This window comes from Drosophila ananassae, chromosome XL, assembly GCF_017639315.1.
Source record: "Drosophila ananassae strain 14024-0371.13 chromosome XL, ASM1763931v2, whole genome shotgun sequence".
NCBI lineage: Eukaryota > Metazoa > Arthropoda > Insecta > Diptera > Drosophilidae > Drosophila > Drosophila ananassae.
In genome coordinates, this window is record NC_057931.1 from 5,708,704 (window position 1) to 5,736,263 (window position 27,560).

The 27,560-nt window shown below is 39.8% G+C and overlaps 3 protein-coding genes across 9 annotated transcripts in view; 2 read left to right on the forward strand and 1 right to left on the reverse strand.

The window, feature by feature from the left end:
- Positions 1–20,191, forward strand: part of LOC6492919 (fasciclin-2) — a 72,083-nt gene extending 51,892 nt beyond the window's left edge. For 2 of the 7 annotated variants that reach the window (XM_032452928.2, XM_032452929.2), the window contains 7 exons: positions 3,204–3,367; positions 9,806–9,930; positions 9,997–11,487; positions 11,562–11,745; positions 17,122–17,323; positions 18,417–18,539; positions 19,256–20,191. In XM_032452928.2, coding sequence (XP_032308819.1) covers positions 3,204–3,367; positions 9,806–9,930; positions 9,997–11,487; positions 11,562–11,745; positions 17,122–17,323; positions 18,417–18,539; positions 19,256–19,379 — 2,413 coding nt within the window. In that variant the 3' untranslated portion in view covers positions 19,380–20,191. Of the gene's footprint in view, positions 1–3,203; positions 3,368–9,805; positions 9,931–9,996; positions 11,488–11,561; positions 11,746–14,406; positions 15,920–17,121; positions 17,324–18,416; positions 18,540–19,255 lie in introns of those variants that run through there. The other 5 variants (XM_014905717.3, XM_001964278.4, XM_014905716.3 and 2 more) reach the window with 3 other exon arrangements.
- Positions 20,192–21,670: 1,479 nt separating this feature from the next.
- On the reverse strand, positions 21,671–23,374 carry LOC6503472 (galactosylgalactosylxylosylprotein 3-beta-glucuronosyltransferase I). Its single transcript, XM_001964280.4, has 2 exons — positions 23,036–23,374; positions 21,671–22,979 (listed from the first exon to the last, which is right to left on the reverse strand). The coding sequence occupies exons 1-2, from the start codon at positions 23,248–23,250 to the stop codon at positions 22,268–22,270; spliced, it is 927 nt and encodes a 308-aa protein (XP_001964316.1). The 5' UTR covers positions 23,251–23,374; the 3' UTR covers positions 21,671–22,267.
- Positions 23,375–23,755: 381 nt separating this feature from the next.
- On the forward strand, positions 23,756–25,993 carry LOC6504172 (titin). Its single transcript, XM_001964281.4, has one exon. The coding sequence runs from the start codon at positions 23,919–23,921 to the stop codon at positions 25,755–25,757; it is 1,839 nt and encodes a 612-aa protein (XP_001964317.2). The 5' UTR covers positions 23,756–23,918; the 3' UTR covers positions 25,758–25,993.
- Positions 25,994–27,560: the final 1,567 nt, after the last annotated feature.

A 27,560-nucleotide genomic window follows, 5' to 3' on the forward strand; every position in this document is an offset into this window, starting at 1 on the left:
CTGGCCACCTGGTAGCGGTGCTGGTCCTCCTCCTGCCCACCTGGCTGAAGTGCGGACACCCTGCCGGGGGTAACCTCCCGTTGAAGGTTTTTCGAATATTGATTTCTGAGCCCTGCTTAGGTGCAATGTATGAGAATCGAGGAGGAGGGCGCTGTTTTTATTAATAATTTTTAATTATTTTATTATTTAAAAAAATAAAAAAAAAAATATTTTTTTTTAAATATTCATTTCTGGGCCCTGCTTAAGTGCCACGTATGAGAATCGAGGAGGAGGGCGCTGTTTTTATTAATAAATTATTTTCGATTTTTAATTTAAAAAAAATTATATTTATATTGATATAGCGGTACTGGTGGTCCCCGAAGCTGGAGGAATCTGCCTGGCCACCTGGCCACCCAGGTGGCCACCCAATTTTGAAAAAATATTTCCTGCCAGGATTTTTATGCAGAATGGCGGAAAATCGATCCACTTATCAATTAAGGTATTCCTTTCAAGGATCCGATAAGAATTGGCTGAGATATAGCTATGGATGTGGGCCAAGTACGGAAATCCAGCATTTTGAAGGGGATCCCCCACAAAAATTGAAAAAATTTTGAAAAAATATTTCCTGTCAGGATTTTGATGCAGAATGGCAGGATATTAATCCACAAATCGATTAAGGTATTCCGCTTAAGGATCTGACAAGAATTGGCTCAGATATAGACATTGGTAGAGGTTAGATATGAAAATCCAGGATGTTGCAGGGGATCTCCCACAAAAAAATTGAAAAATTTCGAAAAAATATTTTGCTCCCAGATTTTTATGCAGATTTACTGGAAATCGGCATAGAAATCGTTTAAGGTATTCCGCTCAGAGATCGGATAAGAATTGGCAAAGATATGGACATCGAAAGGGGCCAAATATGGGAATCCAGGATTTTGCAGGGGTCTCCCCACAAAATATCGAAAAACTATTGTCGATGAATGAGAGTAGGATCTTAAGAATAATTTACAAGGAAAAATTGGGGAAAAGGCAGAAAAGCCAGACCAAGAGGAGTGACTTCAGATATCGTTGAAAAAATACCGTCTAAGTAGTGTGTTTAACCCCTTGTGGCCCCGCGACATTCAATAACAGCGAAAATGGCAGCAACAACACCACCCTGACAACAACAATAACAATGGCAAAAGAAATGCAATAAAAAGTTGAAATTGCGATGGTAGCGAGACCCCAAGGCGCCACACCCCCAACCGATGAGATGGGCGTTTCGTTCCCAAGAGACAATCAACGCCAAAAAAAAAAAGAAAATAAAATAGAAGGAAAAATTTGATTTTTACGTATGCGTAAAGGTTCTATTTTTTTATATTTTCTTCCTATTTTTTTGCAATGTGTGTTTGTGTTTGACGCAATATTAAAAATCCAACGCAAATATGCAGCGAAATTTTTTTGCACAATGTCTTCGCTCCATCTCACTTGTATCCCCCCCCGGAGCCACCCATGGCACTACGGGGATTTTCCATCCCGCTGCGGTTTTTCCCAACCAAGAACTGTAGAATTTCCATTTTTTTTCCTTTTATTTTTTTTTTATTCTACGTCGACAACTTTTGTTAGCATAATTTTGGGCGCAGCAATGACGATTTTTCCTCCATTTTCTATATATGTGATTGCATGTGTGTGTAAGTGTTGGTGTGTGTGTGTGTGCCAAGGCAAACAAGGACCTCTCTTTCGCCGTTTTCTCCTCTTTTTTTTTACATGTGTGTGTGTGTGTGTGTTTTTTGCATTTTTGCCAAACAATTGCGAATCGCAAATCGAACGCAGGTTGTGCCTGGAAATGCAAACAAACCGAGGAACACACACACACCCACAAAACCAATTACAGTCGTAAAAACAAAAGTTCAACAAAAAAAAAAGGAAAAAGAAAACCAATAGAAAAAAATAAAAAGACAAGAGATTGTCAAAAGAACTTCATGCTGAAAAATAATATTAACCTTTCAGTTCAAGCTCTAAAATTCTCAAATGATTCTAGCCATGAAAGCTATAAGCATTTTTTCCCAGTGCTCCATTGACTTTATAGCTTTTGCGAAATATTTCAATCAAGAACCCCCTCATCCTCTCAACAAAAACAAGCTCATCTTCATCTTTATTCAGTTATTGGCTTTGTTCTAATATTTTTTTTATTTTTTATTTTTTTTCTCACCGTTTCTATTTGTATTTGTGTTTGTTGTTTTTCAATTTTGATAATTTTTTTATGCTCCTGCTCAGCAAAATCGTAATAATAACCCAACAAAACCGCTGCATATTTAGTTTCTCCGCCAGTATAAACTTTTTTAATTAATTAGTCCAACGTCCAACAAAACGAGTTTGGATGGTGAAGTGTGAACAGGAGGATTTTGTTCGGCATGGGTAACGAAAATAATCGTATAATCGTGCCAGGAGCCAAAAATAATTTGTTCGGCTTATGCGATTTTCACACACAAAAAGCGAAGGTCGAAGGGCGTGAATAGTAATTTTTTTATCGCCCAGAAAATTAATTTTCTAGGTACTATTAGGAGAAAGTAGTTTAAAGTTATTAATCTTTTTGGTAATATATGTTTTCGTTACAAAAAATTTGTTTTTTTAGTCAATAATTTGAGGGAAAAATATTTAAAATAAAATCTTTATATCAAGTTTTGTTTGTTTTGGAAGGAAAGTTTTTTGATAGCCTCGTATACCCCATAAAATGAGGGGTAATGGGGGAAAAAAAACGCGACCCGCGTGACCTCATGCACTCTTCGCACATTTACTGGCAAAAGCCAAAGGAATTTTTCATTGAAGTTGCTGACAAATTTTCTGGAAATGCGAAATATATTTGTAAACGAGCTCTCTCAACTTTTATGCGGAAAAATGCGTAACACATTTTTGCGGGGCATGTAAATGAGGGAAAAATAAAAAAGTTAATAAAAAATATATATAGGGAAAGCAAGAAAATGTACTAACAACAACAAGCAATTCTTATAATCATAAGCATACATAAACATAATAATAATAAAAAATAATAATAATAATAATTATGGCAAAAAAAAAAAAAAAAGAATAAAAATACATACTGACACGTACAATTGAAATGCATATTATATCCCGTTACTAATACACGCACATACAACCGTTATTACTGTTTCTCGCCCCTTTTCCGCTTCTGCTGCTGCTGCTCCTGCCGCCATTTTGTTCCGCCGCCATTACCGGAAATCCAGAATGGGACGCAACCAGCCGCCAATGTACACGGAAACGCTGCCCGGCGAAAGTTTGGCCCTGATGATTCCCTCGCTGTCGGTGGAAATGGGCGGAATATACTACTGCACCGCGTCCTATGCAAATACCGAGATCCTCGAGAAGGCCGTCACAATTACAACTTACGGTAAGTTCTGCAATTCATTCCGGGAGACTACTACCCCGCCGGGTAGTACACAGTATACAGTACACAGTCCACTGTATATTGTGTATTTTTGTAAATTACATTCCTCATTCGAAATGCTAATGAAGATGGGTCTGCTGACAATGATTATTATTGTCATTGTTACGATTATTATTATTATCATTACAAGTACAAGTGTTGTGCTTTTGTTTTCTCTCTGCCCTCGTACTTTTCGGGCCCATAATAATAAAGTACAGTAATTGAAATTTTAAATTAAAGAATACTTAAATCTGAACATTAACTGAGCCGTAAAGCCCTTAACAAATTAACATTTTTTAATGTTAAAGTTTTAAGAAGAACTTTAAAAAGGGGGCCTAACATGCCTAACTTTCCAAGAAAAGGTCACACTGCTTGTGACTTGAACACATTTGGTCACCTTAATGCATAGTATAACTGAAAAGGTCACACTGATTGTGTTTGAAGCTAAATTGGTCACCTTATTCTTGAATTTGAAGTGAAATCAAGTGAAAAACACGATTTCCTGTGACAAGCAACTAATAGTTTCTGTTGTGAACCACTTTATGCACATTTGACAAATACCCATTTAAGGATACCACATATTAGACGGTTTTCCCAGTCGCTGAACAGGATACAGTTGTGCTGGAGCGCGGTCAAATTTGTCATTAGATGGCTAGCATGCTTGACTTGTTGTCGCCATCGATTAGGACGAACTACTGCCCTCTAGTCCTCCCTTCCTTTCGATCCTTTTCGTCCTTGCTGTGAGTAATCGCAATTTGAAAGCGGAAAGCTCAACGTGATTCCTCTGCTGCATGATTCATTTATCTTGTTAGCAATTTGTGTCCCCAGCACATTGCACACAGCTATTGCTAAGCTATTGCTTTTTGCTATTTTTTTTTTTTACTATTTTTTTTTTTAGCTATTTAGCTTTGTAGCTTTTTGTGGAAAGAAGCCCTGCAGGGCAGTAAGAAATTACAGTTGCCGGGATTTCATTACATGTGCAGCATTGTAAGCGAATCTAAAACAAAATGGATGCGTCCTCTACAAAGCAATCGCTGTGGATATCAGACCCTGCCACCCAATCCTCCAAAGGACTCCAAAATACAGGACAAGCAACAACAACAAAAATAACAGAATAGCAACAGAACACGTTCCTCAATAAGCAGCATACACACAAAAGCTACACAACAACAGCTGGAGTAAAAAACACCTGCACACATTTTCCTGGCTCGTTGACTCGCTCTAGTCCCTGCCACTTTCTCCGCCCTTTCTCCGGACTGGCCTTTCTGTAGTTGAGTGCACATAAGTGCCGCTGCAGTTCAAAACTTTTACGAGATTGATTTTTCTAAGCAATTTAAAGTTCGTACTCATTGCACCCCCACCGATACACCTCCACCACACACACACACACACAGAGCTACCTCCCACGAAGCACAAACCACCGACCTTAACAACTACTGCCCTTCGTCGTCCTGTTCCTACTGTCCCTATCTACCTTCACCTTGTACTTGCACCCATCCACTGGCAGGATCTGGCTCTGGCAAAGGCAAAGGAATTGTGAGCCAACAATGCGAGTGCTCGTGATATGTGAGAAATCCTGGGCTCTAGCAGGACCTTTTCTATGATGCACAGCGAAAAAAACTCATACTTGAGCCCCTACTCGAACTGGAGCTTCCTAACAAGAGCCTAAAAAAGGGGTAGAGATTTCTCTCACTGTAGAGCTATACTGCCATCAAGTTCGAGAACGAAACAAACTGTATTGGAGTGGAGGCTCGGCCCGGCCCGGCCCGGTGCGTTTGAAATGAAATCAAATATTTTGCCGGGAAACAATTTGCACCCAGTGGTGGTGATATGGGCACCCCCAGAACGGTACGATAGCATCCCAGAATAGAAATAGTACCTCGGTTCGATGTCAGGCCAACTTGTTTAACTTGGAAAGACTATCTCGTCGCCGAGTTTACCTTTCCGGGGAATTTCTCAGGCTCCAGTTGGTTGGTGGGCCGGGCTGGCAAATATTCGAGATGCAGGGCCACCGAAAATTGACACAATCCGTATTGACAATTGCCAGGATTTAGCCCACTCTGACCCATCCAGATACCTCCCCCCCGACTATAGCATATATATGTATATGACCGATATATGACTTGCTCTCCATCAACTTTAAGAGCTCTCCAGTGGTGCGGACCACAATTCGCATGTTAAGCTTGTCTAAGCCGATTCCAAGTTGACCAGAATTCAAATACAATAGTTAGTTATCAACACCAAGGCTCAAGGCTCAAGGCTCAAGGCTTCAAGGCTTCAAGGCGAAAGGACACTCGAGGGGCAGTTTGGGGGAGTTGTAAGGACCTTGCCGAAGGAGAATCAAGTAACTGGCATTGTGTTGACAACTCACAAGTTGCATTTAGTTAGGCAAATAAGGAGACACAGCGGCAGTTGAAGGCAAATTGCAACATTTACTTTAGATTTACTTGGAAAAATTCCAAAAAATAAATCAAGAAAAAAATTAAATAATAAATAATTAGAGGTATAGGAAGACAAGGTTTATAATTTATCCATAATACCTTTATAATTGTCAACTAGTTTAAGATACCTATAATTTTGTTTCTCAGTGTATGACAACAAAGAGCAGATGGGAGGAATGGCTGGCGCCGTGCATATTTACATATCGTTGTTTGTTGCCAGTCACAGCTTAATATTTCAATATTTATGCTTTTAATAAATGCATATGCTCAAAACAAACTTCCGCCAGTAGGGAGGAGAGAAAAGGCATATAGATACCAGGATACCAGAGTACCAGGATACCAGAGCACCAGAGGCGAAAAGCAAAGCCAAAGCAATGGCAATGGCTGTTTCCGTTTTGGAAACGCTTCACAGGATCCATATGCATATTTGTAACTATATATATATATATGAGTGTGTATATATGTATGTGTGTTAGCATTTATTATGACCAGACAATGACTGCAACTCCTCGGCGGTACATTCATTAAAGGCATTAAAGCGCATTAGACCAAAGAATGAAGACAGTGCATTAATTCAATATTTATTTGCCGCATTCGTATGCAGATACAACACAACTATAAGTATCTTGTATTCTCAGTCTCTATTTAGTTTTTGGAGCATAATTGTCGACATCCTTGGTCCTGGTCATGTAATTGCCCCCTAATAATGTTGATTGGAGTCATTAGAGAGTACTTGCACTTGATAAATAAACAGATACTCGTCCTCCACTCCTTCCATTCAATTTAATTCGAAATTGACAGATTCATCTTGCTGAAGCATCCAATTAGCATTCTAGTTCTTTACTTCCGGTTTCCCCCCCCACATTTCTCCCACAAAAGGCAGTTATTTGTTTATCCTGCATTCCTTGGTGTTTTCGAGACATCGACAATAATTTATAGCATACTTTTCAGCCCTAATGCAGCAGCCGAATTGCAAACTGATTAATTGTTATTTATTAATTACGATACATGTCTGCATCTCTCAGTGGCTTTAAGGGCATCTATAATGGATAATTTATAGTCTCAACTAATTGTGGTTTTAATTAAAAATTATCCTTTCAGAGACATTGTTTTATTTCAAAGAAAATATCCTTTTTTTTTTGTGTTGGGTGAAAAGGATTCCCTTGAAACAATCTGTTGACTTTTTATTAACACCGTCTGGCTCGATTTCAACCTGGTCAGGGCGATAATTTTAACCCATTGCCGGTACAGGACCCCCAAATCGAATTTGCAGTTTCCTTTCAGTTCCTTCCCCTTATATCCTGTGAATTTTTTTACAATTTTTTCATTGTATCCCTTTTTTTTTTTGTAATAAGTTGGTGCTGCAGCAACTTTTTCAATAAGTTGTGAGTCATGTTCTCTCCTTCGTCTTTGCCATATCCGGGATCCTGGTTGCAGGATGCAGGATTCTGGACGCAGGACTCTGGACTAGGGACTCTGGACTAGGGACTCTGGACTGGCTGCATGTCCTTGTTCAAACTAATAATGAAATCGTAAACTAGTTCATCTTTTTTTCCTCTTCTTGTGGGTGTCTGTGTTGCGAGTGTGTGTCTCTCTCTTTTTTTTTTTGTATTTTTTTATTCATTTTTATTATTTTTTTTATTGTATTTGTGTGTGTGTTTTTTGTTGTCCTGACTGAGTGTTTGCTGTTGCTGCCCATCAGACGTCAGAAACGAACGCAGCAAGCGAAAAGCGTTTGAACAACAAAATCTCACACGCTACGACAATGCAGCTGAAACTGAAAAGAGCAAAAAAAAAAAATCGTAAAGGAGCTGGGGGCAGGGAGAGTCCTTGCAAGGACTTAAAGGGAGTAGGGTAGCGGTAGCAAGTGACAGCAACAGCAGAGGCAAGTTTTTATTTATTTTATATGTTGTGCTCACCCACAGTAAGCAAGTCGCCTGCAGTCGAGACAGGACTATGCGAAATGAAAATACAAAAAAAATACAAGAAAATCCAAAGGAAAAATATATGTATTGGTAAAAAGGATAACACACCAAGACCAAGACCAAGACCAAGACCCAGACACGGCCAATAAAAAACTGCAAATAGAAAATGTTTTTAACACAACTTTCCGTTATTTTGGTTTTGGCTTTGGCTTTTTCCCAAAAAAATAGAGAAAAATAAGAGAAAACCCCAAAAACTCCGGACATTTCAAGCCAACACGTACGCTCGGAATACACTCGTATATATAAGAATATATATATAGCTCTATACTTTATGTGTCTGACAGCCGACAGACAGGCTGAGATGGCTTGTTATTACACTGATTTATAAATAAACTGTAAATATTTGAGCCACATATGCTGAAACTGAAATTGAAAGGCTGCCAATAGTGAGTAACAGCTTCGTTTTCCCAAAAAAAAAAAAAGGGGAATTTGAAAGGATTTGCCGACCAGATTGCCTCGTCCAATGCATTTTTCAGCAAAGATTACAAGTATTAAACGGAAAGTTACTTAAATATTATATTTCGGACAACTGCCCATAGCTTTAATAAGTTTTCAAGAAAGATTATGGGTAACCTTTTGAATATCAAAAATATTTCAATTTTCCTTGCCTCTCAAAGAACTTTCCAACACTTGACGGCTTTAGGCTTTCAACACAACTGTACCCTGTACGACTGTGAGTGATTTAAAATTTAAAATAATATGTGATTTCAATTAAAAAATTTAAAAATAAAGCACAATAAATGTTTGGTTTGCCTGTCAAAGGACTTTCCAACACTTTACGCTTCGAACACAACTGTACTTTTAATTTTCCCCAAAGAGGATAACCCCTTTTCATTTGTTAGTTCCAGTTTGAGGCCTTTTTGATTATTTTCTGTATTAAGTCTTCCGCTTCACGCCTTGACTTTCAGGGTTTGGGGGGGGGTGGCTAGCTTTGATTTGTAGTACTTGCCACCCTCCACCCCCTATTGAGTACGCCCCTGTTTATCTGTTTGTTTTGTTTGGCTCTTTGGGGAACTGTGAGGGCAAGTATTTGATTTTGGAATTTCACTTTTGCCGTGCTGCTCTCCCTCTATCCATTTTCAATTTCCAAGTCATCTCTGGAGTGAAGATTTATTGGCAGTCAGAGCAGAGGCGTCCGCCCAAAAGGAGGGGAGGGGCGGAAGCAAGTGTCCTTTCTTGACCAGCTCGTTAGTGACCCTTGAAAGGAGAAGGAGTGTGGGGTCGCGCTCATGTCTTGGACTTTGTGCCTGTGATACTCGAATTGCTTTTATGTGCCCGACAGTTTGTTTAAAATTATATTACGTATACGCCACGTACAGCTCCGCTCGGATTGTCAACATGACCGAGGCGGAAAAATAGTGCCAAGCTTGGGTGCTTAGCTTGCATTTTTCTTCTTGGTTTTTTTTTTTCTCCATTTTTTTTCTACATTTTGTCCATGTCATAGTGGGTCTGTGTCCGGATTTTCTGCAGTGCAAATGAAGGCGAAGCAAAATCAAACAATTTGCACACCTAGCCATGGAATTTGTTTGCCTCGGAGTTTAGACTCGGATCCTTCGAGTCCTTTGGACAAAATGCAAAAAATCCCAGCCAGAAGCTAAAGGTAAAATATCAACAACAACAGGTCTTGTTAACACAACATTCACCTTAAACTGGGTTATCTTTAATGATTGAATTAAAGTATTGTATTTTTTGGGTTTGGAAGAGAGTTAATTGGGAGATTTTATATGTAAGCTTAATTACAATTACTTTTTTAATAGTTAGTTCAATAATATACAATATTTTATTTAAAAAATGGTTAATTTGCGATCTAGCTAGTGTTGGTAAACACTTTTAGTGACAGGCGATCGCTGTATATCGATAAATTGTTCTAATAAGCTTAATCTAACATTTTCCAACACTAATTTATGATCTAAACTATATCCTTCTATTTAAAATATTATTTAATACTAATTTGTATGCTTATTTTATTCTTTTAGTGGCTATTACTTGGACAAATGCCCCTGAGAACCAGTACCCCACCCTGGGCCAGGAATACGTGGTTATGTGCGAAGTAAAGGCTGATCCCAATCCCACCATCGACTGGCTACGAAATGGAGATCCGGTAGGATACAACTCTTGACATTCCTAGACAGTATATAACTATAAATACCAAATATTTTAAATACAGATCCGAACTGGCGACAAGTACGTGGTGGAGAACCATGGCCTCCGCATCCGCGATGTCCAGGAGAGTGACGAAGGCATCTACACCTGCCGGGCGGCCGTTATCGAAACCGGAGAGCTACTGGAGCGCACCATCCGTGTGGAGGTCTTCATCCAGCCCATGATTGTGTCCCTGCCCGCCGATCTGGAGGCCGTCGAGGGCAAGCCCTTCGCTGCCAATTGCACAGCCACGGGAAAACCAGTGCCGGAGATCAGCTGGATTCGAGATGCCACCCAGCTCAACGTGGCCACTGCCGATCGCTTCCAGGTGAACCCCCAAACCGGTCTGGTCACCATCTCGTCGGTCAGCCAGGAGGACTACGGCACCTACACGTGTCTGGCGAAGAACAAGGCCGGCGTGGTCGACCAGAAAACGAAGCTGAATGTCCTGGTGCGTCCGCAGATCTATGAGCTGTACAATGTGACCGGATCCAGGACCAAGGAGATTGCCATCACCTGCCGCGCCAAGGGACGTCCCGCCCCGGCCATCACCTTCCGTCGCTGGGGCACCCAGGAGGAGTACTCGAACGGAGTCCAGGTGGACGATAACCGCATCGTTCTGGAGCGTAACTTTGACGAGGAGCGTGGCGAGAGCACCGGCACCCTGCGCATCTCCAATGCCGAACGGAGCGACGATGGCCTCTATCAGTGCATTGCCCGGAACAAGGGAGCCGATGCCTACAAGACCGGACACATCACCGTGGAGTTCGCCCCCGACTTTAGCCAGATGAAGGACCTGCCGCCAGTCTTCTCGTGGGAGCAGCGCAAGGCTAACCTGAGCTGCCTGGCAATGGGCATTCCCAACGCCACCATCGAATGGCACTGGAACGGATTGAAGGTCAAGGATATGTCCGATCCCAATCTGAAGATCGTCGGCACTGGACCCAGGAGCGATCTGATTGTGCATCCAGTCACCAGGAAGTACTACACCTCGTACAAGTGTATCGCCACCAATATCCACGGCACCGCCGAGCACGACATGCAACTGAAGGAGGCACGCGTTCCGGACTTCGTAGCGGCCGCCGCGCCCCGCCAACTGACCGCCACCACCATGACCTTCGACATCCGCGGCCCGCCCACCGAACTAGGTCTGCCCATTCTCGCCTACAGCGTCCAGTACAAGGAGGTCTACAATCCCGACTGGTCCACCGCCTACAACCGGAGCTGGTCGCCCGATTCGCCGTACATCGTTGAAGGACTCCGTCCCCAGACCGAATACAGTTTCCGGTTCGCTGCCCGCAACCAGGTGGGTCTCGGCAATTGGGGCGTCAACCAGCAACAGTCCACACCGCGTCGCTCCGCACCCGAAGAGCCCAAGCCGCTGCACAATCCCGTCCAGCACGATCGCGAGGAACCGGTGGTAGTGTCGCCCTACTCGGATCACTTTGAGCTGCGCTGGGGTGTACCTGCCGACAATGGAGAGCCCATCGACAAGTATCAGATCAAGTACTGTCCGGTAAGTAATCTTTAGATCCTGGCTAGAGGTCTCATAGAGAAACTCATTCTCTCAACTCTTCTCCCCGATAACAGGGCGTTAAGATCAGTGGCACTTGGACCGAACTGGAGAACAACTGCAACACCGTTGAGGTGGTGGAGACCACATCCTTTGAGATGACCCAACTGAACGGGAATACCTACTACAGGATCGAGCTGAAGGCGCACAACGCCATCGGCTATTCATCGCCAGCATCGATCATCATGAAGACGACACGAGGTGAGTCCGATTCTGCTAATAACAATCTCGGCACGTTGCTCTATTCGGCCGGATTCAATTCCGGAGTCGGTGCGCTACACAAACGACTGTTCACAACAACAACAACCACATCGACAACAACCACAGCCACATCGATAACAACAGCAACAACAACAATCATAACGCTGGCCACCACAATAAGCATAACATTACTTAGTGTCCTAGCCTCAATGTTAGCCTAAAAGTCATAAAAAAAAAAGTTAAGAGAAAAAAAACAGATTAATGATAAACCATTTAAAAGGCCTTAAAAGAAATAATAGTAGAGAATATAATAGTTATTATATATCGATTATACTCTCTACAGTTTTAGGGTTGTAATTTGGTTTATCGATATATCGTATCGAATCGTATCGAGTCTACAAGATCCCAGCTAAACATGAAAGAAATCAAACAAATATATATATATATATATATATATTAAAAGAAAATCTCTATATATACACTCTCACTCACACCCAGACATCGTTCATATATAGATAAAGACATAATTTTTACTGCTCTATATACCTATATATATAACTATATGAATATGATATATATCCCAGATATAATCGATTAATTTTGCATACATTTTTGTAGTGTTTATTTCATATGCGTTTCAACTTTTTGGTTTTTTTGTTTCGCACTCAAGATCAAAAGTGTGATCGGCCCCGTAATTGTCCCCTTCTAAAATGAAACCCGTTTATCGTTATCGTTTTAATCAAATCTAATCGAAAAGTATTTCCATATCATTTGCTCTAATTTCTAACTAATTTGAATATTTTGTCTTTTGTTCTGAACCATTTTGTGTTTTGCATGTTCTTTTTTTGTGAGTTTTTTGTCCTGGTTGTCTAGAGCATTGAATCCTTTGAAAAGTTAAGTTTGCCAAGTAAGTTGTGAATTTTGATCGATAACTTATGTAATACATTCCAACCCAAAAAAACACATCACAACATACGAATAATCGGGCATCAGTGGGCCGAAACTAATCGCAAAGGGTTTGCAACGCATCTGATAGACATTGCAGTTCATAAATATTTAACGCGTGTTATTGTCCCACCAAAAAAAACAACAAGAAAACAGAAATTCATTCACATGGCGAATTCAAATGCCGAAATTCACCACGAAGAGCGCGCGCAAGCAGTTCGCAAGCAAGCAGTGCGCATGCATGCGCGCGCTTTTTGAAAAAGTCACAGACGTTGTATAGAATTGTGAGAGAAGTGCGTTCTGCGAATTCAATTTTTTAGTAGCTTATCATTAATTACGTTCTTTTTTTTTTAAACATCATTCTTAAGCATTTACTTAATTATAATTACCAACACTGAAAAAAAAACACAGAAACACGAAACAGAAAATCAAAATGAAATGAAACTTATAATTTTATATTTTTGTGTGTGCATTCATCACAGTTTTCGATTTGAAAATGCATCGATTGTAATATTATGAATAACAAGAGAACCCTGTTAAATGTAAATCCTAGCAAGTAATCATAAAAATGAAGATGAAATTTTGAAATTCAGACACTCTCTTAGTTACTTTCATTGATATTGGATTACTATTACTAGAGTTCTTCATTTTTATTTTTATTTTAATCACATCTATTATTATTTGATTTAATTTGATTTTGTGTGTATACTACTGCGACTACTTCTTTAGTTAAATTTTTTTCAATTATAAGTATAAAAAAAAAAACAAAAAAAGAAAAAAGAAACGTTTCTCAAATAAAAAAAAAATTCAAAGAAAACCAAATCAAACTGTAATTTACTGTTACCATGCCTGCGTTGTCTCTTTCTCTCTTTGTCTACCTATCTCTCTCGCTCTCTATGACTCTGTCTCTTATTCGCTCAACCACTCTGTTGCTGTCCTCTTCTGTTGCCTAAAAAATAATGATTTTTTGAATTTAAACTAAATTTAATTTTAAGTAAATGTTGTGCGTAGTCTGTTTGATGTGTTTGTTAGAATGCCTATGTGTGTGTTTGTTCTCCCTCTCTCTCTCTCTCTCTTTGTATCTGTCTCTTACTCTTACTGTGTATCCTGTGTCTCCACATCCTGAACCGCTTTTGCTTCAACTTGACCTTATTTTTAAGCTTAAACTGGATCTTTTTTGACTAATCCTGTAACCCCGTAACCCCGTGGACTTAGTGTGTGCATCTAATTAGGCATCTAGTCATAGCTATTACTAATACAAACTCAAAATCGTACACACATGTCGAGCAACAAGTCCTTTTTGGCCCCTTTGGTTAGCAAACAAACAAGATACAAAAAAAAAACAAACTAACAATTCACACAAAATACCAAAAACAAACACACACACACACATGCACATTGTTTTTAATTCGTCGTCAAAAAAAAAATAAAAAAATTAACACAAAAAAATAGAAACTAAAATTTAATGTGCAATGAAAACCAGCAAAAAAAAAATGTTCTTTTGTGTGTTTCCTTTTCTTCCTTTTTCTTCTACCACATTTTCTTCTTTGTTTTTTTCTCTCTTTTATGCTGTGTGTGTGCTAAAAACCACAACAACAACTCCTTCTACTACTACTACTACTACTACTACTAAAAATCAATTAAAACTGTAAAATCCGCAAAAACCGAACCGAAAATCGAACCGAAAACCGAAAACCGAAAAAAAAACCAATCCAGACAACCCCCATCCCATGAAATCCAATGGAGTGACATTCGCTGCTCCAGCCCTGGTCGAACTGCTTGCTTTGGCGCTCTGCTTCCTGCTTCCGACGACAGTGGACACTGCTTAAATAGGACATTGAACCCCCCCCTCCGGCTCGAAGGACCAAAATGGCAAGCACAATTATGCACCGAGGAGGATCCTTTCGCTGGCCTTCCATGGGTTTTCTTCCATTCTCTAATACTTCCGTTTTGTTTTTTTTTTTTTTTTTTGGTGTCTCAACGTGTAAATAATAAGAAAATATATTAAAAAAAAAAAATAAAACCTAATCTTAAATAGCATGATAAAGCGGAATAATTATGTTGAATGTGCTCAAGTAGAGAATACGATCAATATATATACACATATATGTATCACCTAGGGCGGGTCACAATTCCATAATAACTGTACAAAACGAAAAAAGTTTAAAAAAAAAAAAAATAGAAAATCTACGATAATCTCTAGTTAATGAAATGAAAAAAAAATGCCAAAAAAACCAGCTTACACAATGATAATAATTGTACTTATCCTATGTGCCCTTGTTTAAAACACTAAGCCATTATTAAGTTGTTATTTAGTTGTATGTTTGTATAGTGGAAGCATTTATTAAACACCTGCAACGACACACATACGACTCCGGATACCCTTTCCGCTTAGTTCAATGTGCATTTTACAACACTGCCAAGCGAATTAAACTAAAATTATACCAAATTTATGAACAAAAATATTTTAGCAAAATTCTACACGAGAAAAATAATGGAATATCAAATTACGAGTACAAGTTACCAAAAAAAATTAGCAGATAGATTACATTTAAACTTTAAACCCAAAATCACATCATAAAATTAGCCAAAAAGCTTCTTCCCAGGATGGATTTTTTGATTTTGAGCGCGTAAATGTTACGAGGGGACAATAAGTAACTCTAACTAAGTTAAAGCAGTGCGATTATGTGCGTCTAATTACGAATTTTTCTCACATCCTTCCGTTGGATAGCATTTAGTGAGCCAACCTTAGAATTGATATGAATATTCCTGTATACACTGTATTTTTGTGTGTTTGTTTTTTTTTAGCGATTTTCTAGCCAAATATATCTTGTGAAACCAGAAGATACAGTTTATACCTTTACAATATCTAGTTATACATAATAGTTAGTGAATAAATCAGCCCGCCTAACGTTGCTGATGGAAAAAAATGAAATCGGGGGAAGACAGTGGATTTTTTTTTAGTCTTTGCAGTCAAAAAAAGAATAAAAAAAGCAGTAGAAAATTGCAAGTAACTTAAATCACAGATCATATTAAATGATAAAAACAAAATGCATACGGTATTATGAATGTTGTAAGCAAAAAAAAAAATGAAAAACTAAAAAGTAAAAAACGAAATCGAAGCCTACCACTTAAGCAGTTCATTTTGGGTAATAAAGAAACAACTTTAACATAAAGCAGTGCGTGTGTGACTTGGGAATAGGGTTGCCACCAGCTTTGCCGATGCCGCCAGGTAACAAGGGATGTGTGTGTAACCAAAACCAGAACTTAAGTCTATTAATGTTACTTTAATTGCACCGCAAAAAAAAAACACTAACAGCCACCTCAGACAAATTGTACACCCAGACCTTATGAGAACAAAACCCAGTTTGTAAAAAGCCTTTTTGTCGAATGTTTAATTGTTTAAATTTATGTTTATAGTTTTAACCGAACCAATGCAGCACTCTAGGCCACTCTCCCCCTCTATATATACATATATACCCCGCACACACATACTGTACATACATACAGAAAAAAAACACACAAAAACAGCTAATACTTCAATTTTAATCCTTAAGTTTGAACTGCTTAACACTGCTTGTATACTTTGCATATTGGCCAAAAAAAAAAAAAAACAAACGAAACTGTACTTTGCAATTGTAAAAACCGAACACCTTGAAAACCTCTTTATGCTTTTTTCTCTCACTCACTACTATTTTTCACCAAATAAATAAATAATTTTGAAAAAAACACTATCTCTATCTCTCTCTGTGCTGAGCGAAAACCCATGCCCCCTTTTCAAAAAGCCCGCCCACTATTTTTCCCAACCCTGGCTGCATGCTTTATTTGTACTTTCCCGCCCACACTTTTTTCGATATGGACAACCCTGGAAATAAAACTTTGTATTTTTGCCTTGTTTGAAACTGCTTTTCATGTTATGTCAATTGGAATTTGAAAATTCATTTCGTAAACCCCGATTTTTTTGGTTTATTTTGTATTGTATTACTACAAGTATTATTGGCTTTATTTATTGTTATTTTTAACCTTTAGTTCCGACTAATTCCGTTTTAATTTCCACCACAATATAAAAAAAAAATAATACACACACAAAAATGTAAAAAAAATATGTTTAAACAATTAACCAGAAATTAAGAGAAAATAAACTAAAAATAATTAGAGAGAAAGTCGAAGAGTGTAGCCGTAAGATTAGCTTTTAAATGGAGGCGTTGACCTAAGATCGGTGCTGGAAAGTACCTACCACCTACCACCTAGCCTTAAGAATACGAATGACATTTTACTAATCGAGTACACTTGTTCCCCCTCTCCATTTCCATTTCCAATTCCATTTGCCAAAACACCCAAAAACCCACCCACCTACATCGCATCCTTCGCACATCCTTCTGCATCCTGCGCTGCTGCACCTCTAATCCCGACGCCGAACAAACAAAACAGGAATCGATGTCATCCAGGTGGCCGAACGTCCAGTCCTCTCCTCGGCAGCCATCGTGGGCATTGCCGTCGGCGGTGTCCTCCTCCTGCTCTTCGTGGTGGACCTCCTCTGCTGTGTCACCGTCCATATGGGCGTCATGGCCACCATGTGTCGCCGGGCCAAGCGATCGCCCTCCGAGATCGACGACGAGGCCAAGTTGGGCAGGTAAGCGAAGATCTCTTAAATATTATTCAACAATTCTGGCACAGAAAAATATAATCACAAGAAACTGTCATCAATCGAAGGGTTTAGAAATATCTACAATCGATAAATCGATTTTTTTCGATAGGCAAGTAGCTTGTATTTTAAAATTCTAAAGAACTAAAGTTTAATTTGAATTAAAACTGGAGTAGATCTATCTAAAAACAAGTTAAAATTTTATTTTATCGATATTTTCGATAAATAATCGATTGACAAATTTCTTGGATTATAATTCTCTTTGTCCATTTGATTTAATTGGAAAATGTGAAGCGCAACGAGACGAAATGAAACGAATATTGCACTAAAAATCCGAATCGGAATTAAAGTCAGAAAGAAATTTAACATTTGCTTTTTGTGTTCTGCTTGTGTTTTTTTTTCTCCTCCCACCACGGCATCCATCCTGGCATCCATTCTTTAACAAAAAATATCAAAAATAAAAGCCAAACTCACAGGCGCGAGGACTTTGAATACAATTGGGTTTATGCGCGGCCCAAGTCCTTGTTGTTCAATCGCAATTCCCTGATATCCGTCTGAGACCGTCAGAGTTGTGTACAAAAATTCCAAATTGTTATATTTTCGTTTGCCATCAACTATTTTTAGTGCAATATTGAATTTAATTCAAAATTCAGAACACAAAGAACACACAATTTTTTTCACAATTGTTAGAAAATAATACAAAAGAACACTGACATTTTTTTTTGCTTATTTGTTTCTGTTGGCTATTTTTAAGAGATTTTATTATTAAATCTATAACCGATGAGAAAACAGTCTAAATGTTAATTGTTACAAAAAAAAAAAAACCCCCCCGTCATAACACACAAGCATATGTACACTTCGTTTCATTATTGTTGTCACTTACATACCCAATCTCCATGCTATCTACTCTCTTCGATACTAAATCAACCTCATCATGTATTATTCCACTCATCAAAAAAACAAAACACATCCAAACATCCAAAAAAAATAAATAAAAATCCAAATAAATCCAACCAAAAAAAAAATTAAAAATTAAAAAACAAACGAAATCGAACCAAAAACCAACCATCTAACCAAGCAGTCTTTATGGTTGGCGTTTTCCGCTACCTTATTGCAGTGGCCAGCTGGTAAAGGAGCCGCCACCGTCGCCGTTGCCACTGCCGCCGCCCGTCAAACTGGGCGGTTCGCCCATGACATCGCCATTGTACGTACCTCTCTCTACCACTCTCTCCGCTTCAGTTATCCTGCTTCAGTTTCCGTTTCCGTTTCCGCTCTACTGCTTTATCCTCTTGCCTGCTTGTCCTCTTGCTCTGTAGTGTCCTTTCATGAACTGTAATCCCTTCATCCTGTCACCTATCACTTTAGCTCATAAGTCATCCTCACTGCATGCCACTATTAGAAGTTGAATTTTGAAATTTTATTTTAAAAAAAGGGTGTGACATTTATTGACAAATATTGAGAAAAAAATACTTTCTTTTTGTTAAATATTAGTTTAAAATCTTTTAAATTATTTCATTTTGGAAACAAAGCAAAGGAATCAAGTCGTATTGAGTTTAAACTTCAAAAAAGTCAAGTTAAAAGTAAAAAAAAAAGAAGAAAAGAAAGATTATTGCTAATAAAAACTGTTCAAAAATGTTATTTCTTTAAAAACTAATACAATTTAGTTGGTGTGTCACCCCTTTTTAAAAGAAAAGTAGTAATTTAGCTAAAAATGTAATTAAAAAAATTTTAAAAACCGAAAAAGGTGAGTATCCTGTGCTTGTAGATGGCAAAGCAGTTCTCACACACTGCTTGCATGCGTAGCAGACAGCTTTTGCATGGCTGCGTTTTGGTAGTTACAATTTTAAACTTTCCTTTTTTCATTTATTTTTTTATCACATTACTAATAAATTTCTTTAAAATTTCTCTATAATTCCCCAGGGATGAAAAGGAACCGCTGCGCACGCCCACTGGCAGCATCAAGCAGAACTCCACCATAGAGTTCGATGGACGCTTCGTGCATTCGCGCAGTGGAGAAATAATTGGCAAGAACTCGGCGGTATAAACGAGTTTTTTGTTAACAAAAAAAAAAATATATAGAAACCGAAGGCAAGGATCGCCAAATGGAAGCACAAAAACAACAGTTACAAGAGATATATGAAAAGGATATAAGAAAGCGAGAAGAAGCCAAAGCCAAATAACTGGGGGAACGCGATCACTTGAACTATCGACTATCGATGGGATCTATCGATAGATTCGATTGGCAAACTGAAAAGAATTGGTTTTATTTACTTTCGTACACACAGCGTTAATCTAACTAAATGTCTTACTATAAATACATACGATATCTAATGCATCTAACACATAGAACTCTAAGCCGCGAAACAAATAACTCTTCGAAGGAGTCCAAGCTTCATTTTCTAGTTTGAATAATTTTTTTCTTTAAATCGCTGCATTTGCTTTGTTTCTCCTCAGTCACAAAAAACAAAACAAAAAACTTCAAAATCAAATGAAAACTAAGGATAATGAAAAGTAGAAATGAGAACCTAGCCTAAGTTAAATATAAAAACAAAAAAAAAAAAATCTTAAATTAATGCCTTACAAACAAAAATTACATTTATTTAGCAGTTAAAGCGAAGAGAACGGGATTTATGCATGTAAGCCGCAAGGAATGATAACGATTTCTTTAGTATAACTAACTTAAACATGCCATAAATAAGTTTAAACATTAAGTTTTGCATGGAAGCCCCAAAAACATAAAATCGTAGTACTTAAAACGCTGAAACAAAAGACTTGCGAGCATTTCTTTCTAGAACATGACATTAAAAATTGAAACTTAAAAACCTAAAAACAAAAATGGACTTGAATATTTAGTTTATAAAAAAACAAAAAAAAAGGAAAAGAAATATATAGAAATCCTTGGTTTCCTATTGGTAATTTATATACTTAACCACCAAAATGTGTAATCCACAAGAAAAATGCTCAATGTACATTAATGTTGAAATGAAATTTGAAAAAACTGCTTAGCACTGCTTGCAAATGCGATTTCTGTTTCCGTTTCCGGTTCATACCACCACACTCGCAGGAAACAGTTAAGAAAAATGCTAAGTAAAACCGGAAGTAAACTTAAAACTATGTTTTAGGGGAAAAGAGATGATCAACTACGAGATTGCCAAAACATAATGCGTTTCATTTATACATCTTTCATCCCAAAAAATTCCCACTTCCATCGACAAATCGCAAATCGCTCAGTTTTATGTTAAAAAAAAAAGAATTCTCTTATGTATGTAAAAATTAAACAAATTCTAGTTAAGAGATCTAAACAAAAAAATGAACGCATTAATATAACGGATATATAAAGAAATCTATATGTATGTATGTACAATGTATTTAAAGTTATTCATAAGATTTTTTTTTTCTACACAAAAACAAAATAATAAAAAATTTATGAAAAAAAATCTGCAAAAAAAAATTAAATAATATATTAAATATATATATATATGTATACACATGAAGCGAATGTATGTATGTATGTATCCCCAGGAAAGCGCATTTTTATTTCAAATCCTACCCCGATCCTGCGTAGTGATCCCTGTTTTCATCTTCTGTTTGTTGCCAATGAGCTTTTGTAGCTTCAGTTGCCTTGTCAGAGCTTTTTTACCTAAATATATATATACATAATAATACTATAAAAAGCTATATCGAATTAAAATCCACAAAAACCCACAAAACGGCTACCCAAAGGACAACACACACTGTAATTATATATTATATATGTGTATATGAATTTGAAAATTTAAATTTAAATTTGAATTTGAATTTGGATGCAATTGTTTTTTGGAAAGTAACTATTTGCCAGCCAAATAACAGTCGTTTGCATATTCAAAATATGCATTCCAAAATACCAGATTGGTCTTTGTTCGACGGCAAGAGTGTAGCTTTTTATATGAGAACTAAACAAAATTGATGGTAATTTATACACTGAAACTGAAACTGAAACGGGGGAAATAAATCGTATTTACTGTACTATAATTTCAAGCCTGGTCTTTTTAATCGGGGTGTGTAGTGGATCTGATCGATAGGTTTCGATAAAAGGACTCTAAAACTTTAAGTTCCGTTACAGGAGAAGAGGTTTCTAGAGATGTACTTCTAATAGATGCGATAAATAAAGAAAATTATCGATATAATCGCTTAAAAAGCTCGAATTTAAAATGAAAATTAGTTATTTTTGCTGAATCTTGTATTTATTCTATAAAATATAATAATTCCAAGCCTAGTCTTTAGTGGCTTCTCAGGCTCAATGTCGATAGGCTTCGATAAAAGTACAAAATAATCGAAATAATCACTCTACTAGTCTTAATTTTCAACGAAAATTCGTTTTATTTGCTTAGAACAGGAGGCACAATTGGGAAGCTTACAGTTGGAGGGAAGAACTGGGCAAGCTCTACAGAGTCTAGACTTAATCTTTTGACAAGTATTTGAGTATTTGACATAAAAGCTTTAAAACCAATACAAAGGAGGAAATTAAGTTAACTTATTTGGGGTGCATCTGAATAACGCTTCAAAGGAATCCTCCCTACCGTTCTTAAATACTTTACACAGATATGTTACAACTTTGATTTGAGCATCGTACAACTATTAGAATACAAATGAGGAAACTCTGGCTAATACATAGTAGGAGTGTCTTTTTTGGATATTCCAGCCAGGCAATCGAACAACTCACATAAAGTATAGTCAAAATAGTAATTTTTTACTTAGGATATATAGTTATTGCACTTTTTGCTCAGTAGTTGCTAAATTCTCTGGCGGATTGGATCGATCGACACTCCAAAATAGTGCGGAGACGAACACATTAAGTAAATTCACTAAGTTCTTAACTGGAGGGCTGAGAAGTCGAGGCGGCTATGTATATACAGCTAGCAGGGATCGCAGAGGATCGTTGAGGCGTCCCGGTTACACCTCCATGCCGGCGTCAGAGTGCTTGTTCTGCTTCTGCAGGGCCACCTCGGCGGTTAGTTTGGTCTTCTCGGTGCGGGTGTGCCAGACGAGCACATCCCGGCAAGCATTGGCTAACGGCTGCAGCTGATCTCGTGTGGTGAGGTGCCGCAGGATCTCGCTCTCCTGGTAGCCGCGCTGCACCTCGTACGAGAAGATAGCCTGCGGATTCCGGATGAACAGGTCCATGCTGATGGCAAAGGCGGCCATGTCGATGGGGAAGGGACGCTCGGGTCGCCAGGCGGCATTGAAGCCCGTCACTTGGGTGCCATCCTCGTTGAGGATCGGCTTTTCCACCATCAGTCCGCCGACCAAGCCCACGGGCCAAACACCGACCCGGCCGCGCTGGATCTTGCTGATCTCGGCGAACAGTTCCGTGGAGTAGGAGTTGTCGTCGTCCATGAAGAACACTATGGAGTGCCGGTCCACGTCGACGTGGCTGCGCAGCCAGGAGAGCGCCAGGTTGCGCTGCTCCACGCCCCGCGGCTTGATCCAATTGGGATCCTTGCCCTGCAGCTTAAATTCCGGCGGCGTCTTGATGTTCAGCTGCGTGGAACGTTTCTCCAGGCCGGCGCGCTGCAACAGATTCTTAACCAGTGGCGTTGTGGTGTTGGAGTCCTCCACAATGATCCAGTGAAGGTGGGGCAGCAGCATAAACAAGTGGGATAGCCTGGTCGAAGAAGGTATTACTTCCAACTCTGTACGATGTGGCAGTCTGTCACTTACCTGGTTAGCTCTGCTTTCTGGGCGGGACGGTAATAGGTCGGCGTTATGGCGTAAATAGTGGGCAACGTGTCCGCCTGCTGTTGTGCGTAGATGGCCTGCAGATAGTCCGGGCCCTGGCAGGTGCGCTTCCCGTTCCTGTGGACCATCATCAGCACCACCAGGAACACTATGATCAACACCAGCACCTGGCGCGGTCTAATGCGCACCTCTGACATCTTGATCACCTGTTGTTCCTTTTAATTCTCCAAGACCATATCAAGAAATCGCAGCTAAAACAAACAAACCAAGTGAATCAGTGCTTTTGTAGTGTGACCAGCTTGGCCGCGACAAAGAAAGCTTTGCTATGGCGGTTGGCGTTGCCATGGCGGCAAAAAGCTTTCAACCGATTTATCGATAACAGTATTTAAATGGATCATTTGAAATGCAAGATCTTAAAATATGAAAAATAATGATATTGAGTGATTTTTATTAGATATATAAGCGGGAATTCTTTCACTAAACATTTTAAAGTCTTAAAAATCACAAAATTTCATTTTTTCCTTAATTTAAAAACCAAAAAAGGGCCTAAATGTCTTTACTTTCAAAAAATAACAAGAAATTTGTAGTAAAAGTAGCTTTACAAAGTAGACTCTGTATTAGAATTGTTATTACAAAGTAGACTGTGGGTTCAGTACCAGTAGTACTTTCAGATTTCCTGGCACTAGGTGGTTATTGATCTGAAATTCTCTGAACAAAGTAGCTGGTGGAATATACCTTAGCTGAATCGGTGCTCGTTCTGATCACATTGTCACCAAATTCGAGAATACACACATCTGGCTTCCAACACGTTCACCTAAAATTCCTAGCCGGTAAATTTTTTCCATTGAATTTTCTTAACATCAAAATGAACGATACCGGCGGTGAATCCTGTTCAAATGAACCACTAACTAAAGAATTAGTTGGCAAAGAAACCCCAACTCCATTAGCCGAAGCTGTTATGACAGTTGCACTTAATGAATTGAACGAGAATGCCGCTTTCAACAATGATTTAAATCCTCAAAATGCTGCTGCTACTTCAGGAGTTCCTGTTCCTGTTCCTGTAACTGAGGAGAAAATTATCCCCCAAGAAGGAGAGGAACTAGTTCCATCAACCGACGAAAGTGAGGTTATCCCAAAAGATCCCGTTACACCGAATGATCTAGATCCAACAGGACCTTCTGTCGCCGCAGTAGCCACCATTGAAAATACATTTAAAAATGAGCAAACCACTGACGTCACAACTGATTCAAATAAAATGGATCCTATTCCAAAAACTGATGCTGATGTCCCAGAAGAAAATGAAGACATTATGGTTCCAGTTGTGGTTCCCGAGGAGGCACCAGTTCCTGAAGAGCCACTTCCAGTCGTCGTGGAAGTACCACCAGTTGCTCCGGAGCCACTAGTTCCGTCAGTGGAGCGATCAAAAACTCCCGATCCGATCCAAACCGCTCCAGAAAGACTTCAGATTCCAGAAAGTCTACTACCACCAGACTCCTTTGGATCGGGATTGTTTGGGGTATCACAGCCGTTTGGTGCTTCGGAACCGTTCCTGCCACCGGAGCCGTTAATGCCGGCTGGAGCGTTCGTCAATCCAGGACCATTTGGACAATCTGAGCCGTTTGTAGCACCCGGAGCGTTTGTGCCACCGGAGGCGTTCGACCTGCCGGATGGTTTTCTTTCGCCAGCATCATTAATCCGACCGGAATCTCCACTACCATGGCGCGGTCCATCTCTACACAATCCATTCTCATTATTCAACACGGCTGTGGAATTCGATCACGATGGTTATGTCCTCCTGGCCCAGCCGGTACCACACTCCGAGCCGCCCATTAGGGTTACCGACTTTGACGAAGAAGATGACTACCTATATCCGATTCCCGAAGAGCCATACTATCCAACCGGACCGATAGATTACTTCCACGATGCATTCCCCATGCCGGAGCCACAGCGCTATCCGGTGGCACTTTCCCTATTCACCGCAGAGATCATACACGAGGAGATACCGGAAGTCATACCCCAGGAACAGACCCCGGAGGAGACCCCCGAAGAGCCGGCAAATGAGTCGGCCGATGAGTTGATGGACGAGACTCCGCCACCAGATGAGACACCCGAGGACAAGGCCACGTCGCGAAAACTGAAGTTCGCCGGGATCTGCCGGCTTAAGGACGAGACTCTGGAGCGCTTGTACAATCTGGATCGCCTCTCGGACGAGGAACTGGCATCGGTGGGCCTGACCCGCAAGAGCCTGATCGACGACTATCGTCACCTGCACGAGCTATCGATGCTCCGGGAGAGGGAGCAGGAGAAGCGTCGTCCGGTGGCGCCGCAAACCCAACGCCCCAGCCGCTCTCGGCTGCCGCAGTACCGGGCCAGGGAGGTGCGTCCGGTGAAGACCTACAAGTTCCAACTGCTTAACCAACTGGTGAAGGTGATGAATACCGAGATCGATCCTCTTACCATTTTCCGTGAGCAGCAGTTCGAGTTCGATGCCGATTACTACGAGGACGAGACCGTCGCCCGGATGCCAGCCAAGGAGCGTGAGAAGCGTCGCTTCGAGTCCTTCTGCGACCACCTGGACAACATGTTCATCAGCGGTGATCGTAACATGGCCATCGACATGGTCGTCGACGCCCTCATCCGTCTCAACAAGCGCCGCAAGCAGTTGTCCATCGCCGCCAGCCAGGGCAGTCGCCTTCGGGCCTAATCCCATTTCCAGATCATGTCCCTCATGCGTCTCCGTTTCCACTTTCCGGCCAAGCCTCCTGAATGGTTCGTTTCTCAAAATCTATACAGTTAGCGGAGGCCGGAAGCTGGATGCGATGCCCTTCCTGTTGATTTGTTTATTATTTTATTATTTCATTTTCCACGAATATACGATTCTTGCCAGCTAGTGACATTGTAAACATTTTCAAATAAATTCGGATTCCTATGAAAAATGCAGTTCCGACAATGGTCTTTTTCTTTCAAGATCGATCTGAATCTTTATCCACCAATCGATTGAGGTATTCCGCTCAAGGATCGGATGGGAATCGGCGGAGATATAGCTATGGATGTGGGCCAAGTCCGGAAATCCAGCATTTTGAAGGGGATCCCCCACGAAAATTGAAAAAATTTTGAAAAAATATTTCCTCTCAGGATTTTGACGCAGAATGATGGGAAATCGATCCACTAATCGATTAAGGTATTCCGCTCAAGGATCGGATGGGAATCGGCTGAGATATAGCTATGGATGTGGGCCAAGTACGGAAATCCAGCATTTTGAAGGGGATCCCCCACGAAAATTGAAAAAATTTTGAAAAAATATTTCCTGTCAGGATTTTGATGCAGAATGATGGGAAATCGATCCACTAATCGATTAAGGTATTCCGCTCAAGGATCGGATGAGAATCGGCTGAGATATAGCTATGGATGTGGGCCAAGTCCTGAAATCCAGCATTTTGAAGGGGATCCCCCACGAAAATTGAAAAAATTTTGAAAAAATATTTCCTCTCAGGATTTTGACGCAGAATGATGGGAAATCGATCCACTAATCGATTAAGGTATTCCGCTCAAGGATCGGATGAGAATCGGCTGAGATATAGCTATGGATGTGGGCCAAGTCCTGAAATCCAGCATTTTGAAGGGGATCCCCCACGAAAATTGAAAAAATTTTGAAAAAATATTTCCTGTCAGGATTTTGATGCAGAATGATGGGAAATCGATCCACTAATCGATTAAGGTATTCCGCTCAAGGATCGGATGAGAATCGGCTGAGATATAGCTATGGATGTGGGCCAAGTCCTGAAATCCAGCATTTTGAAGGGGATCCCCCACGAAAATTGAAAAAATTTTGAAAAAATATTTCCTCTCAGGATTTTGACGCAGAATGATGGGAAATCGATCCACTAATCGATTAAGGTATTCCGCTCAAGGATCGGATGGGAATCGGCTGAGATATAGCTATGGATGTGGGCCAAGTACGGAAATCCAGCATTTTGAAGGGGATCCCCCACGAAAATTGAAAAAATTTTGAAAAAATATTTCCTCTCAGGATTTTGATGCAAAATGATGGGAAATCGATCCACTAATCGATTAAGGTATTCCTTTTAAGGATCGGATAAGAATCGGCTGAGATATAGCTATGGATGTGGGCCAAGTGCGGAAATCCAGCATTTTGAAGGGGATCCCCCACAAAAATTGAAAAAATTTTGAAAAAATATTTCCTGTCAGGATTTTGATGCAGAATGATGGAAAATCGATCCACTAATCGATTAAGGTATTCCGCTTAAGGATCGGATGGGAATTGGCTGAGATATAGCTATGGATGTGGGCCAAGTGCGGAAATCCAGCATTTTGAAGGGGATCCACCACAAAAATTGAAGAAATTTTGAAAAAATATTTTGTGTCAGGATTTTGATGCAGAATGATGGGAAATCGATCCACTAATCGATTAAGGTATTCCGCTCAAGGATCGGATGAGAATCGGCTGAGATATAGCTATGGATGTGGGCCAAGTGCGGAAATCCAG

What these genes read in the sequence shown, in the direction of transcription:
- LOC6503472 (XM_001964280.4), bottom strand. Translation starts at nt 23,250, where the DNA reads ATGTCAGAGGTGCGCATTAGACCGCGCCAGGTGCTGGTGTTGATCATA. An exon ending in CAGAAAGCAGAGCTAACCAG is followed by an intron (nt 22,980 to 23,035) that starts GTAAGTGACAGA and finishes TTCTTCGACCAG; the next exon opens with GCTATCCCACTTGTTTATGC.
- LOC6504172 (XM_001964281.4), top strand. Translation starts at nt 23,919, where the DNA reads ATGAACGATACCGGCGGTGAATCCTGTTCAAATGAACCACTAACTAAA.